General features: G+C 39.8%; 2 protein-coding genes across 4 annotated transcripts in view; both read right to left on the bottom strand.

Moving 5' to 3' along the window:
* Nucleotides 1-1059: 1059 nt before the first annotated feature.
* LOC122980593 (fibrous sheath CABYR-binding protein-like) lies at nt 1060-9402 on the bottom strand. Its single transcript, XM_044348732.1, has 4 exons — nt 9237-9402; nt 5399-8155; nt 4938-5047; nt 1060-4102 (listed from the first exon to the last, which is right to left on the bottom strand). Exons 1-3 carry the CDS (start codon nt 9307-9309, stop codon nt 4944-4946), a joined length of 2934 nt encoding a protein of 977 aa, XP_044204667.1. The 5' UTR covers nt 9310-9402; the 3' UTR covers nt 1060-4102; nt 4938-4943.
* Nucleotides 9403-10467: 1065 nt separating this feature from the next.
* foxj3 (forkhead box J3) overlaps nt 10468-16004 on the bottom strand; it is an 81858-nt gene continuing 76321 nt past the window's right edge. For all 3 annotated transcript variants that reach the window (XM_044347681.1, XM_044347684.1, XM_044347683.1), the window contains 2 exons: nt 15625-15717; nt 10468-15518 (listed from right to left, as the gene is read on the bottom strand). In XM_044347681.1, the coding sequence (XP_044203616.1) occupies nt 15406-15518; nt 15625-15717 (206 nt within the window). In that variant the 3' untranslated portion in view covers nt 10468-15405. The remainder of the gene's footprint in view (nt 15519-15624; nt 15718-16004) is intronic.

Genomic DNA, 16004 nt, shown 5'->3' with positions numbered 1-16004 from the left:
ATAAACGGGTTGTGTCCTCTCACATGAAAGTCTGTTCCTGGAGATCTGTGAACTGTAACTTATCAGAGCAGGACTGTTAAGGACAAATATATTTAATTCATGCCATTTTTGAACAAAATCAGAGCAGCGCTACATCTGAGAAGACTGTGTTGACTAAGTTGTGACACCAGTGAACAGATGTGTGATGTGTGTGTTTAATTGTAGAGGATGTTTCTGCACAGTAAACACTCTGAACCCTGCAACAAAGTGTCTCTGTATAGTTGTGTATCCTCACGTAAACCTTACAGCAATAATAAGCAACGCGATTCTTCCTGTTAATGATTATGAAAGGATATGTGTTACGACTTCTTAAGGCGTGACTTCATGCCTCATTAGGACACAGTTGGCAAGTACTTACTCTACAAGTCTGGCATTCAGTGCACCTGAGGGCGCTCAGCCAGGGTTTTTTTATATATATATATAAATTGCATCTTCTGTTCAGAGTTTTCCATCTCTATTCATTCCAAAATATCCCAGTAATGTTGTTACACGAGAGGACTCACACTGTGGGCCTGTCATGTACATGTCTGCTTCTCTAATGACTGTAACCTCAGCGCCTAAAGCATCCCTCAACCAGATGTGCTGATTCTTGTCCTCCTTTCCAGCTTTCAAGCTTTCACCTCTACCACTCAAGCAGTACCAAATTCCTCCACCCCTGCTCCACCTTGATGACCTTCCCATGTCCATCAGTCTGACAGCTATATCTCACGTCCTTCTGCTTTTATGATGGTAACTCCTTCTTGCCAGTATGAGGATGTCCGTCAAACACTAGTATTCTTAAACTAACTGCATCAGATTCCCTTAAATGTTAACAAACAAGAATAAACAGGAATATTTAAATTCCACCAAAGAAACCTAAAAAGTCCTCATCTATCCAACACTACTAGTAGAATGAAAGTACACACACTTGATTTCACATGTATTTATCACTTTATTTACATGATTATTTAAGTTCAAAGAGAGTATCAGGATCACAGCTTCACCAAACTCCATGTAAATATTGAAAACTTGAACTAATAAATAAGGTCTTCAGGTGCATTACAAACATAGTCATCATTTGGCATTCATGACAAAGACATATAATCCAGAATTTTACAGATAAACCTACCTCGTACTGTGAATTACACAACATGTATTTAGTCAAACATCTGAACTATCTGTATGGTTGACAAGACTTTCAAAACTGTTCAGGATCATTCTTAGTTATACACAACAAAACATAACACATTTAAAAGGAAAATTTACCACAAATCCAGAATTAAGGCACAATACTCCCTAAAAGACTTGGCAATTTAAATACAGTTTTACTCACTGGTACTTCAAATAACATTTGTAATTGTTTTAGTTAGTGTGTCTGCGTGTTGTATAAAAGCAATTTGTTCTCAGATCACTCTTAATCTAAATGAGACTTCCTGAATACATAAAAGCTTCACTAATATGTGAATTATGGCTTCTAAAGTATGTAAAAGACATACAGTGGGGTCTAAAAAGTCAAGATACTTCTATTTTGCATTTGTTTCAAATGTAATACTATTTTTTCATAACAAATGATAATATCAGCTTAATAATTTGAGTGAAAAGTTGAATCTTTGAAAAATGTAAATAAATTTCAGAATATCTTGTATTTGGCATGTCCCCCTTTTTGCTTTAATGCCAGTATGCACTCGAGCTGGCATGGACAAGTTTGTGCAAAACCTGATGACCCCTGTTATCTCAGCATGATTTGACAATGTTCCAAAGTGCTTCTTGTGATGCCAGAGAATGCTTGGCTTCCTCAGTCTTCAAGTGCCCTCATAAATGTTCAATGGGGTTGAGGTCAGGTGACTGTGGAGGAAACTTCTTTGGTCTTCCTGCAAAGCTTTGAGGTGTGTTTGGGGTCATTATCCTGCTGCAGTATGAATCCTTCTCCACAAAGATGCAAACCAGAGGGTACAGCATGTCTCTGAAGAATGGACTGGTACGTCTGCAGGGTGTAATCAGTTCAGTGCAGGTGTCCAACTCCAGATTAGGCAAAACACTCCCAGACTTGAATATTCCCACCACCATGTTTCACTGTTGGTTTGATACACTGCAGTTTCATTCTCTCTCCTGTTCGTCTCCTTACATACACCCTTCTGTTACTGCCATACATCTCAAACTTGGATTCATCAATAAATAGGACTTTTTTCCAGTCATCCACTGTGAAATGCTGGTATTTCATAGCCCACCCCAAGTATTTAGCCTTGTTTCCCCTCCTGAGAAGTGGTTTAGAAACTGTTGCTTGTCCTCTGAGACCACAACAAGACAGCCTTCTTTTAACAGTACTTTTGCTGATTGTAGTCTTACGTTCTTTATTCAGCAAATTCTGTATCTTTGATGAAGTTGCTTTTCTATCTCTCAGGGAACTAAGTTTGATGTATTGATCTTCTGATGGTGGGGTCACTTTTGGTCTGCATGATCGTGCTTTGGATACAACTGATCCAGTTTCTGCAAAGCATTTAGAGCTCCATGCAGTGCCCCCTAAGAAACCTTTAGTCTAGCCATGATTTGACACTGAGAAAGACCCTCTTTGTTTAGAATAACAATTTGACTTTTGACACTTTCACTTAGTTCTGATGCCATGTTTACCACTATTACAATGCTACTTAGTAAGCAATGATCTGCTGGAAACTTGAGGCACATATTCATATTTATAACATTTATAACAGATGAACACTGGCTGCAAGTTGAGGTACTTGAACAAGCCTCTGATGTCTAAGTCAAATCCACCTGAGTGTCATCTGAACGCGTGCTTCAGCAGAAGGGATACAACTCAAAGAAATCTGACCTTTTGTACAAAGGAGATAAATTGGTCGGCGCCACAAATTTGCTTAAATTTGATTCCTGACCTAGAAATAGTGCAGAATCTTAAATATTTCTTCATTTTACATGTCAAAACTTCTTGTGTTTTTAAATGTTTCTGAATCCTCAAACTTTCTGATTATTTCCAGGTTTATGTGAAAATCATTAGAGATTTTCAATGTGGTCTCAGACTTTTGGACCCCACTTTAGTACCTGCTGTAAATGTGTACAAGTTATGAGAATCTGTACCCCCAGGCAGGTCTTGTTAATCTGCATTTATTTCATACAGACTCTGGGGTTTAGAGTTATAGCAAGCGCAATAAAAACAGGCAACTATTACAATGGGATATACTTACTGTACTTGGGTGCAGTTTTAAAACAGAAAACAGTTTAAAGCTTTCATTTGGAACACCGTGTCCCCATTACCATCCTAAAAATATTTATGGTGTGCAGGATGAGCTGTAAACATATAGCTGGTGCTGCAGCATGCCAAAGTGTGATTGATGGGAGAGCTTTGCTTCCCATGCTGCATGACAGAACAGGAAAAGTGATAGGCCTACTTGGCTCATGCATGTGGTGTACTGTATGTATGGGTCACGAGGCCACTGGAAATGTACATGCTGCATGTAAAGAACATTTTGTGATTGAAGGCTGAACACTGTTTGTTTGATAAGAAAGAATATATTCAGTATACCTGCACACAGTTGATCTCTGTGCAACTTAAATGACCATGATCATGTTTCAAAAACCGGAACATGATCACACAGATGAAACGACAATATTCATAAACTCATTGTAAATACACATCACATTTTACGGATCACAACTACCTTTTTTTCACGAGGTTGGTCACATGCTCACATTCATTTATCATAAAAAAGTACCACTACCACATCACTCAGATATATCCAAATGTTTTACACAAGAGTAACGTCTCAAGTAGCTAATAATCATCTCTACTTATAACATCCATCCCACAGCTTACATTAGGTAAAGACACAGTGTTAAGAGAGATAGGGTGTGTAAGCATAATATTTTGACAGGGATTCCATCATTAGAGTGTGTGTTTGTGGGAAAAATCCACTTCCTGAGAATCCAAACCTTGAAGAAACTGTAGTGCAATGATTTCATTCAGAGGACTTTCTTAAGCAAAGATCCAACGCTGTGAAATTTGTTCAGCTCAGTGCTTCAGTTGCCCCATATTTCTCCAAACAGCTATTCCAGCTGTCAGTTCTTCTGTGTCCTAAAATAGGAGGAAGAATTATAAGTGCAGATTAAGCAATAGTGTTGTTTGGCCATAAAGCAGAGCCTTCAAGCCCCTGAAAACATCAGCTTCTTATGATCAGTGATGAGATCCTTTATGAACACACTACTTTCAGTCAAAGTTAGAACAGTTTTGGTTATTTCAAACGAGAGATATCGGCATTTATTTTGTTCCTTGTGCTCCTTGGTCACTGGTTTGAAGTGGGTGGGGCTGAAGGTATGTCATGTACTTCTATTCACCAATCCAATTACAGTTGTAATGTCCACAATGTCCTCATGAAGAAGAATAACTGGGGTTTTTTTCTTGCTAGCACTACTATGGTGATGTCAGTCTGTTGGTTGTTTGGTCCACTGCTTTGGTCCAGATTGAAATATCTCAACAAGTGTTGGGTGGATTACTACACAATTATATATAGATATTAACGGCACCAAGACGATGAATCTTGTTGACTGGAGATTCCCTGACTAGCACCACCATGAGGTTCACATCAGTGGTTCAGAGTGAAATATTTTGACAACTATTGGATGTGTTGCTATGAAATCTGGCAGAGACATTCATGTTCCCTTCAGGCTTTTAATTTGCCCAATACTTTGGTTCATGTCTTGTGTTAAACTCTTAATAAGTAATATCTAAGGATGTTTGAACATTGATGTTGCTTATGAAGTATTGAATATTTAATGCTACAGAGAAATACTTATGATTTGAAGCCAAGTTTTCAGGGGCTTTAACAAGAAAAATAAGTAATGTTACTAAACTATATAATGATTAATTATGGATTCAAGTTCATTCAATTTGGTGACATTGTTGTACTCACTTGTATTCACCGCAGTTTCTTGGATATAGTTGTCAAAAGATATCCAATAACGATAAAAGACATCAGTGTGAAGAATGCTGCACCGAGCACCGTTCCTCTTCTCACCTTGGCTGGGAGATCAAAACTCATTAGTTAGTCTTTAGTGAAATCAACATTCATAATTGCTACATGCAGTGATATTTAACTTTTCTCACTGTGAGCTCTGAAGGAGGCATTAACATGTCACAGCGCTGTATGTGCCCCAGGAATTAACCAAGGCCCTTTCCCACTTATTTTTTTTTCTGAATGTCACTATGATTGGTAGTAATTACATCCTGGAAAGTTTAAAGGTAGTACAAGGAAAAATTAAACATTTAGTTTTAAGAGACCCATGTTATACGGAAATGTTTAAAATGTGATGAGACAAATTTACAAATATTAAGAACACAGGTTGTAAAAATAACTAGATGTTGGATTCTTACCTACAGGTTGCTCTTTTATCAATTTAATAGCAGCTTTAAAATCCTCTCTCAGTTTTTTGATTCTGGTGCCATAACCATTGTCCACAGCAGAAAGGACAATTTCTACTTCTGCATCAGTGACAGCTGGAGCTTCAGTTAACATCTCTGTTGCAGCTGCTGTGACTCCCTCAGTTGGATCCAGTACCTCCTTTATGGTCTCGCTCTCAGATGGGGAATCAGTGACAGGCATTGTAAGTATGACTGGATCACTGCCATCTGGTTCAGTCTCCTGAGGAACTGTAACCTCTTCCAGGGCTGGATCATGTGGGAGAGGATCTGATTTGACAGCTGTTTCTACTCCTTCTTCTGTGTTATCCTCTAGACCATCCTCCTCTGAGTCTTCCAGGGGAAATACGAGGATTGGGTTGTCTGGAGCTGGTTCCTCATTAGTCGGTTCCACAACGGCAACAGGCTCTTCTGGGGCTGACTCTTGTGGTTCTGTTTCCTCTTGACCCTCCTCTTCTGAGTCAAGTTCTGCGGTAACAGGAACAATCGATTCTTCTTCTTCTCCTGGTGTACTATGATGAGGTCTTTCATCAGTAGCAGGCTCCTCTTCAGCGTCTTCTTCTGGGAGTATTGGAACAGGCATCTCTGCACTTTCTACAGTAACAGCATCTTCTACTTTTGCGTGTTCTTCTGGAGCTTCTTCCTCTGGTGCTTCTGGGGAAACTACGGGGATGGATTCTTCTTCAATTTGTTCTTCCAGATCCGGCTCCCCTTCCAAAGGAGCAATGACAGCTGGATCTTCTGGGGATGACTCTTGTGGTACTGTTTCCTCTGCAGCAGATTTGGCTTGACCTTCATCTTCAGTCTCAAGCTCTACAGGAAAGAGGACATCAGATTCCTCTTCTTCTGGTAGGAGGTCTTTGTTTATAGCAGGGTCCTCTTCAGCATTTCCTTCCAGGACCACTGGGACAGGTGCCTCTACTTCTTTTGCTTGCTCCTCTGGAGCCTCCTCTTTTTCTGTTTCTGAGAAAATAATGGGCACTGTTTCTTCTTGTTCCTCCAGATCTGGCTCCCCTTCAGCAGGTTCCACAGGAGCAATGACAACCTGATCTTCTGGGGCTGACTCCTGTGGGACTGTTTCTTCTGCAGCAGATTTGGCTTGACCTTCATCTTCAGTCTCAAGCTCTACAGGAAAGAGGACATCAGATTCCTCTTCTTCTGGTAGGAGGTCTTTGTTTGTAGCAGGGTCCTCTTCAGCATTTCCTTCCAGGACCACTGGGACAGGTGCCTCTACTTCTTTTGCTTGCTCCTCTGGAGCCTCCTCTTTTTCTGTTTCTGAGAAAATAATGGGCACTGTTTCTTCTTGTTCCTCCAGATCTGGCTCCCCTTCAGCAGGTTCCACAGGAGCAATGACAACCTGATCTTCTGGGGCTGACTCCTGTGGGACTGTTTCTTCTGCAGCAGGTTCCGCTAGACCTGCATCTTCAGTTTCAAGCTCTACAGGAAAGAGGACAACAGATTCTTCTTGCTCTGGTGGAAGGTCTTTGTTTGTAGCAGGTTCCTCTTCAGCATTTCCTTCCAGGATCACTGGGACAACTGCCTCTACTTCTTCTGCATGTTCCTCTACATCTTCCTCTTGTTTTGCTTCTGAGGAAATGATAGGCACTGTGTCTTCTTGTTCCTCCAGATCTGGCTCCCCTTCGGCAGGTTCCACCTGAGCAATGACAACCTGATCTTCTGGGGCTGACTCCTGTGGTACTGTTTCCTCTGCAGCAGGTTCCACTTGATCACCCTTTTCTGTCTCAAGCTCTACAGGAGAGAGAACAACAGATTCCTCTTCTTCTGTATTACTGGGAAGGGGCTCTTCGGCTTTTTCTTCCACCACTGCTAGGACAGCTGCTTCTACTTCTTCTGTATGTTCCTCTACATCTTCCCCTCGTTTTGCTTCTGAAGAAAAGATAGGGACTGTTTTTTGTGGTTCCTCTGGATCTGGCTCATGTTGAGCAGGTTCCTCTGGACCAAGAATAACATCAGGTTCTTCTGGGCCTGACTGTTCTGGCACTATTTCCTCTGCAGCAGGTACTGCTTCACCTGCCTCTTCTGTCTTGACCTCTGCAGGGTCGAAGACAACAGATTTCTCTTCTGCACCAGGAAGAGGTTCTTGAGAAGCAGCAGGTTCAACTTCAGCATTTTCATCAGAGACTACAAGTAAAGGTCCCTCTGGAGAAGCTTCTTCTGCTGTACTTTCTACAGCAAGAGCTTCTTCGACTTGTGCATTTTCCTCTGAAGCTTTATCTTCTGATGCTTCTGAAGGAATGATGGGGATCGGTGCTGCTGGAGCTTGAGCCTCCAGATCATGCTGTTCTGTAGACTCACTCTCTACAGCAACAGCTAGGGAAACATCAACTGTAGTTTCACCTGGAGATGCCTCTGCAACGGCAGGTTGCACTGGGGCAATTTCCTCCTCTGAAGATGCTTGTGGAGCTACAGCCAAAGGTTCCTGAGGGGCAGATTCTTGAGATACAACTTCATCAATGTCAGCATTGACTTGATCTCCAATGACAACAGGTTCTGGATCTTTTTCAATAGCTGGAATGTCTTGTTTGGCTGTCTGTTCCTCAGATGTTAGCTTCTCTGCTGAGGATGCAGCTGATTCCCCTGCAACAACTGGAATGAGTTTCTTCTGAATGGATTCTTCTGGGTAATGTCCCTCCTCCACTGCAACTTTCTCTTGTTCTTCAGCAACAACTGAAGACTGAAGGAATTCACCAGCTGCAATAGAAGTAAGTGGCTCAGCAACAACTTGAACTGGTTTTCCCAGTGCAGGAATTTGACTGGTGCTGTATATTTATAGATAATATTATAATAAATGTTTTAATTAGTCCTAGAATTTACCCATAAAGTTAGTCATTGAAACATACTTTTATATTGCTAAAAAGGCTCAAATATGTCTTCTGTTTCTCTCTATGTGACATATAAATTAGTTGGGATTTGAAAGCTAACACGCATGACATACTAGTACATTGAAGTGGTGTGAGATTTAACATATGTGCCCACCCAAGTTCCATAAACTAAATCCTATATTGTAACTCTGAAAATGGCATCAAATTTAACAACGGGCAATTATGTAACAGTTAAAGAGGATCTCCCTGTGACCTGATACAAACATGGAGGGTGTGTAGTGAGCAATGTTTAGGTCAAATGTCTCACTGGGTAATATACTACAGGAGCAGGTGTGTCATTGAACAGGCCGTGAAAGTATTTTGAGATAAATTTGCATGTTCTTTACATTCAAGCAGACACATGGCTCTTTATCCTTGATTCACACGTGAACTGAGGGTGACATGGGTCATATTTGCATATTCCTATTATTTGTAATTGGAAAATACTGTATGTATGCAAAGTATTATTTATTTGCCTCACTGTCTTAGGCTGACTAAATAGTTGACCTATTCTGTAACACCAAACAGGTTTGCCTTATTAAACAGAAGACAAACCGTAACTTATTCTGACACTTCTTTTTCCAGCTATCTGCTGAGTTGCTTGTAATAATAATTTGTAAAATAATTTGAAAATGTACCCAAATATATACTTTATATACTGTATGTGTGTGTGAGAGAATGTATTGTATCTAAAAACTGTGATACTGGGATGTTATACAGTTTGCCATTTGCCCATTATTAACTGCCTATATTATGTTATGAAGCCCACATTATTCTTCAGGGGCAATTCCTTGTTAATACAAATACTAGTTCTGGATTAATTTTGCATGACATAAATTGACCATTCCATGTCTAATTTCTATTGATAATGATTGATCTTTTTACAAGTTTAGACAAAATATATAGCTTACGTATCGGAGCTGATGAATACAGCTGAACATTAAGGACCAGGGTCACCAGGAGCAAAGAGGAAGCTTTGAACATGATGTCTGTCTTGTCAGAGTCCTTCCATAAGAGTCAAACCACCGCCAATAAATCCAATACTGTGGTCACACTGGTGCGCCTGCTTTGAGAGAGTGAATATCCTACAGGGGTGAAGCACATATGCACTGTAATATGTTAGTGTGGACACACGTTATGAAGTGTCACACCACATGGGAACACTGGGAGGGTATTTTGAGGGCTGGGTGGGTAAATGAGAAACTTGCTGTATGTGACACATGATCATGTATAGGTTTGTACCAGAAGACATATACACCGGCCTTCTCTTAGCCTGGTCCTGATACTTCCCTACAGTCAAGTTGAACTTTCCTTCAAAATGGCAAAGCAAAAGTGTTGTCCATGATACGCTGCATAAAAAACTGATTTTAGATCAAGTGTATTCTGATTAGACACTGAGCAGTGTGATGGCAATGTCAGTCTATCGGCCCATCAGCCACTTTAGTCCAGATTGAAATTTCTCAACAACTACTCAGTGGATTGGCATGACATTTTTTTTGTTTGTTTGTTCATTGTTTCCAGAGGAAGAAGCCTACCGATTTTTGTGATCTCTTGACTTCTCCTGTGGCGCCACCAGCAGGTCAGTGTTTTCACATGATCTAGTGAAATATCTATACATTAACATTATGGACTGACTGAAATTTTACGGACACATTTATAGTTCTGAGACGATGAAGCTTAAAGGCCGACATTACGTCTAGTGTCACATTTATGGTATCGAGACAAATGTGTCCAAAACTATTGGATGGGTTGCAAAGACATTTAGAGAGACAATCATGCCCCCCACACTCAGGATGAAATGTGAAAACATTTGTGGTCTGTGAACTTTTCATTTAGGTCAAATCTCAATTTGTCCATTGTTTTGGTTTGGTATATAATCTAATGATCTTCCCATCAATCTCAGCTGCTACTGTGTTTTCTGCCAATTAGCAAATGTTAGCATGCTAACGTGCTACACTTAAGATAGTGATCATGGCAAATATTACACCTGCTTAGCATAAGCATGTTAGCATGCTGACATTAGCATTTAGCTCATATTCTATAGATACTGATAAGTCACCTCTACGCTCCAGCTTTTGACAAATGCCCGATCATGTTAGTGAGACTAAAAGTCTTCAGGAAAAAAGCTCAAACAGCACATTATTCCACAGTGAAGTTACCATATTTTATTTCTTTAAGTGCCATTCATGCATATTGGGGAAGGGGGTGGGGTGGGCGGTGGTATCGACAATTCTAATAACACTTGAGTTATTTTACAGCACTAAACGAATACAAAGAGTAGCTGTGTCACCTCATTGGACAACAAAAAGTAATAAACCGTGCAATAAACAAAAAAAGGACAAATAGGAGAAAAAAATACAAGAAATGACAAAGACAAAATCAAAAAAACAAAACAAAAAAAAAAAAAACAGAAAAATTAAACACAAACCAAATATATATTATCAACACTGAAACACTGAATGTAGAACCATAGTACAGGTAAAAGGTAGTGTCACACAAAAAGCCAACGCATTTTCATCACATATATACAATATAGATATATACATACTGTCACCCTCTGATTGGACAATAACAAAATACTCTATTCTTTTCCCTCTTCTCTCTCATGAGCAAGACCCACCCCCTGCCTTGATACCCCACCCCCCAAGAGGAAAAAAGGGATGATTGAAAAGACATATATGTACAAGCACAACGACACACCAGCACTGAATAAAATAGGCCCCAATCAGCAGTACTTGTTGGCAGTTCTCTCCCATATTGTAACAAGGCTTTTTTTTAACTTTTCATCTTTTTTTTCCCCCATTAATAGTAATCTCTCTGGCAGGTACATGTCCAGCGGTATTTCAAAACTTAATTGTCTTTTGAAAAAGAACTTAAACTCACACAAGCAAACACACAAATACACACGCACACACACATACAGATGTAATGTAAAATTGTGATTGTGATCCAGTCATTGTCTTCACCTTTTTTTTTTTTCTCCTCCTTTTTAGCCACATCCGTTCGCTCGAATTGTTTCCATGTTTTTCCCCCTTGGCCTGATGTGTTCGGGTGTTTTTCAAAGAGTAGCTTGTATGTTCGCAATCTTCACCTGGAAGAACCGAAACACACTTCACCTTCACACAAGCCGAGGACTCACAGGATGTTCTCTATTGTAGGTCCATAGAATGAATACACATTGATTATCTTTTTCACTGCCGTCTTCAGCTGCAGTCCTTTGGCCCACACTCACCTAAAAAAAGAGTCACACTCACTTATAGATGAGCATCTCAAATAATTTGCGTCACTCAACTGACTAAGTGCTCTGTCTGAGCACTAATTATGAAATTCTGGCAGCTGAACAAAACATATAAAAATTGAGATCCACAGGCAAGGCAATCTTCTACATACAGCGGACATTTGTGACACAAAGACAGAAAAAAATATAGTAGAAAGAAGCGGGAGTGGACAGGTATGATTGGCAGTGAAAACACAACAAACAAAACAAAACCATAGCTGAAAATATTTTTAAAAAAATGAAAGGCAGTATCAACGGTTAAAAGGGAAAACTTGACTTCAGTGTCCAGAGGCGCACTGTGTCAGCTCTGGACAGTATAAAACTGGGCTGCTTCTAGTTTCAAATAACCTTCTATGTGTTAAAACGTATGGTTCTGTAATGTCCAATAAACAATCATGTGAGACTTCAAAGTGCCTTTTCTCACAATAACAAAGACATTATGCATTATCATAAAAAAGAATCCATGATTGTCATCAATATGAAATAAAAACTACAGTCGCCACTGGAGTTCCTAGTAGTTAAATTGTCTTAAAGGAATAGTTCAATATTTTGGGAAACACACTTATTTGCTTTCTTGCAGAGAGTTACATGGGAAAATAGATACCACTCTCTTATCTGTTTGTTAAATATAAAGCTATAGCCAGCAGCTGGTTAGCTTAGCTTAGCATACAGACTGTAAACAAAGGGAAAGAGCTAGCCTGGCCCGGTTTCCAGTTCTTTATGCAAAGCTAAGCTAAGCAGCTGCTGGCTGTCGTTTCATATTAACCCTAAAGACATGAGAGTGGTGTCAATTTTCTCATCTAACTCTCTGCAAGAAAGAAATAACGCATTTCCCCCAAAATCCCAAAACTATTCCTCTAAACAAAGACACACAGTGTCATAGATGCAAAGCATCATACACAGTTAAGCAGTATTGCAGAGAGGAGAAATAATCCTGTTCATTGTCAACAGCAGACAATGCCTCATAATTGCCACTAGGGGTCAGATAGTCTAACTGTGAGTGAACTAATAAATGAATGACTGTGTGAGTATGTGAGGGATAAGCTTTCTAGATCCAGGAGGTGCTTTGCATTTTAAAAAGATCAACAAAAAGTATAAGTGTGCGGGGGGCTTATTTGTTTAACATAGTGTCTCTAAATTTCAGCAGCTGTCTGATTGAGGAGCCACTTGTTGCAGGACACAGAGGACAGGTTTCCAGAACAGCCAATCTCCCTGTTCTGTGCTTGAGAAACCCTTCCCACAAAAACACGTCTCAAATCTAGTCTTTAATCACTGTGTGCATCTGCTTTTGTGCTCATAGATAGCATAGAGATGATTGCAGCAATCAATCATAGCCCTAAAATTACAATAAAACCAAAACACACAGACACACTCACACACCATATGTTCAACCCACACACACACACACACACACACACACACACACACACACAGTATGTACTGTATAATGAGTCACATTTCTCATTCTGTTATGATTGTGTAATAGCAAATCTTCTATCACAACAAAACATTGGGCAGTTAAAACAAGAATCATATCTCCATCATTTAAATGGCAGAAGTGACATTAAACACTGACTGTAGCATTGAAACGCACTTTGATGTACAGTAGGCAGAAAAAGGCAGAAATTTGGATTCTACAAACCAAAGAAACGAACTTGCATTTTTGCCCTTTTTGAAAGGGAAAGTTCAACATCTGATGCATATCCTATTGATCATCAATCAAAGTCTGAGGACAGTTAAGAAGCTTGTTGAGAGGTTAGTATGAACCTGCTTAGGTTAGCATTTTTAGAGATCTTTTAAGTTAGTGAAACTTGAAATCACTACTCTCAAATGGTCTTTACATTTTACTTTGTTTTACTGTTACTATAAATGTTCATGATGTTTAGCACTCAATTCGAGGTGTAATCATTTAATACAATCAAACCCAATTAACCTTAATAGTACATATAAACAAGACTGGTTTGAAAACTATTTCATTGTTTTTGAGTGATGATGATGATGATGATGATGGCTTGTTTATGGGAATAGTTCAACACTTTGGGAAACATGCTTATACACTTTCTTTTTTAAAGAGTTAGATTAGAAGATTGATACCACTACATGTTTAAAAAGTACATTCTTCTTGTCAAAACTGGACACCTACATTACCCAAAATGCAACTCAACCACTGACAGTTCAGTCAGAGATTTGGGGTGTTATTCTAGAAGATGCTACTCCTCAAGACATGTAAACAGACTTCCGAGTTCCCCTTTGACTATGTAGCCGGGAGGTGACTAGCTTAGTATAAAGATCAGAAGCAGTAGGGAAACAGCTAGCCCGGCTCAGTCTGAAGTTCAAAAGTACATCTTTAAGCACTTCACTAATTAACAAGTATCTCATTTATTTCATCCTTCCACAAAAAGAAATGTAAAAGCAACAATTTTTGTTTTTTTCGCCAATAAATAGTTAGCTTTTTAATTTGTTTGTTTGTATTTAGTGTTAATTAGTGAGCTTTAGTAGTGCTGGCAGAGGTATTTTTGAACAGGTTAGCTGTTTCCCCCTGCTTCCAGTCTTTATGCTAAGCTAGGCTAATCACCTTCATACTCATGCATGATGACAGTGGTATCAATCTTCTCATATCACTCTTGAAAAGAGGGCAATTTCAGTACATTTCCTAAATATTGAACCATTCCTTCAATAATCAATAGGCTGCTAATCTGAGAATAATTAACTTTCCCGTTAAAACATGCTTGAAAATGTGAACTTTTCAAGTCTTCAAAAGCTTCTGATTGGTGGAGGAAATATTAGCCAACATGATGCACACAGAGAACATGACCCTCAGGTTACTTTGGGTTGATTTAGTTTAAAAAGACAAAAAAATATCTGACTTCCCTGCTATCACCTTCGACTCAACTCACACTCATCATATTCACTCATCTTGAAGTGCTTGAGAAAGAGAACTGCGGAAAAAAAAGTTGCTGTACTCCCATAACAAGTCTGTTGCCTGATCACATTGGTTGGCTGTGATGTTTTCTGTGACGTCTCTCTCTCTCTCTCTCTCGCGCTCTCTCTCTCTCACTCTCTCTCTCTCTCTCATGGTTTCTTTAATATCAATCCTGCTTAAACATTTAACACCCTGTTCAAAACCTCTATTATTGTAAACCTAACTTTACCACCAACTCAGCCACAGTGGGGCCCACTTTCTCCCAAAAGTGACCATCGAGCACCATCACATTACTCACAGAGACGGCCTGTGTTTCTTAAAAACAAAAATAAAAAACAAACAAACAAACAAACAAAAAAAAAAAATGTTAAAAGAGAGATTAACTCATCCACGAGGCAGCTGAGGCCAATGTCAACACGAGAAGAATTACAAGCTGAACACGTCGCTCAAATCACATAACAGTTACGGAGCGGGGGGGGCGGAGGGGGAGAGGGGTTCGGACTTTGGAAGGCTGCTGGCTAGGGATGGGGAGAGGGCTGGCTGAGGAGCATGTGGTTTAGACGTGAATGTGTTCTACTTGTCTCTAGACAAGTACGTAAGCAATCACTTTAACATGTCCGACTAAATATGATTGTCTTCAAAGTAACATTTTCTAGTTATGTTTTGCTTTTGTAAAAACATCAGGACTCTGAAGTCTGTCTTTCTCCAAAGCTTGTCAAATGTTCTTCTGCAATCCCACCCACAGTGGCCTCCTCCTCCTCCTCCTTCTCCTCCTCCTCCTCCTCCTCCTCCTCCTGTGGCCTTTCAGCTCAGCCTGGCTTCCTCTGGCTTCCACCTCCTCTCCTCGCTCCCTTTTCTTTGCAAAAGGACGTCTAGGGGGCTAGACAATGGAGTCCCAATCAAAATCATCCTGGATGTCGTCGGCTGGCATACGATGCATCTGGAAGTTTCTGGTAGGTATCATGTGCTGCTGGTTCATCTGTGCATGGTGTCCTGGAGAAAGTACAGAGGAGAGGAAGCAGAGTCAGATCCATGGGACATGTGTAAGGAGACAGAATGGCTGTAAGTAATCATTTTCCCTCCTATAACTTTATCTCACCTATAGTGGGTGCGTTGCTCATGGGGGGCATGTGGGGATATCCCGGGGGACCCATCATGGACATGCTCTGTCTGGAGTCCATGTAGAGATTTCCTGAAAAGAGAATCATGACAGAAAAACCCCCAAACATTTAAAACCTCAAGTAAACATCTGAACACAATTATTTTTAGGGGGAAGCCTTAAAAACTAATTGCTTTGTCAAATTAAAACTTATACGCACAGATAAAAATGTCATGATTGTTTCCATTTACACAGATACTCTAATCAGCTGAATGCCAAAAACATAAAACTTTTCTACACTTATTGTCAAATTATCCATGACTTTCTCCCACACAGTCATCAATTTTTATAACAAACATTTTAGAGTTTGTGGGTACTTA

Source organism: Thunnus albacares, chromosome 4 (assembly GCF_914725855.1).
Source record: "Thunnus albacares chromosome 4, fThuAlb1.1, whole genome shotgun sequence".
Taxonomy (NCBI): Eukaryota; Metazoa; Chordata; class Actinopteri; order Scombriformes; family Scombridae; genus Thunnus; species Thunnus albacares.
This window is presented reverse-complemented; position numbering and strand designations above follow the sequence as displayed.

Bases quoted from the DNA above. Each gene is read 5' to 3' on its own strand.
- LOC122980593 (XM_044348732.1), bottom strand. From the start codon at position 9,309: ATGTTCAAAGCTTCCTCTTTGCTCCTGGTGACCCTGGTCCTTAATGTT. The intron at 8,156-9,236 runs GTAAGCTATATA...CTTCTATTGCAG, and splicing joins GTATTCATCAGCTCCGATAC to CTGGTGAATTCCTTCAGTCT. The intron at 5,048-5,398 runs GTAAGAATCCAA...TTGATCTCCCAG, and splicing joins GATAAAAGAGCAACCTGTAG to CCAAGGTGAGAAGAGGAACG.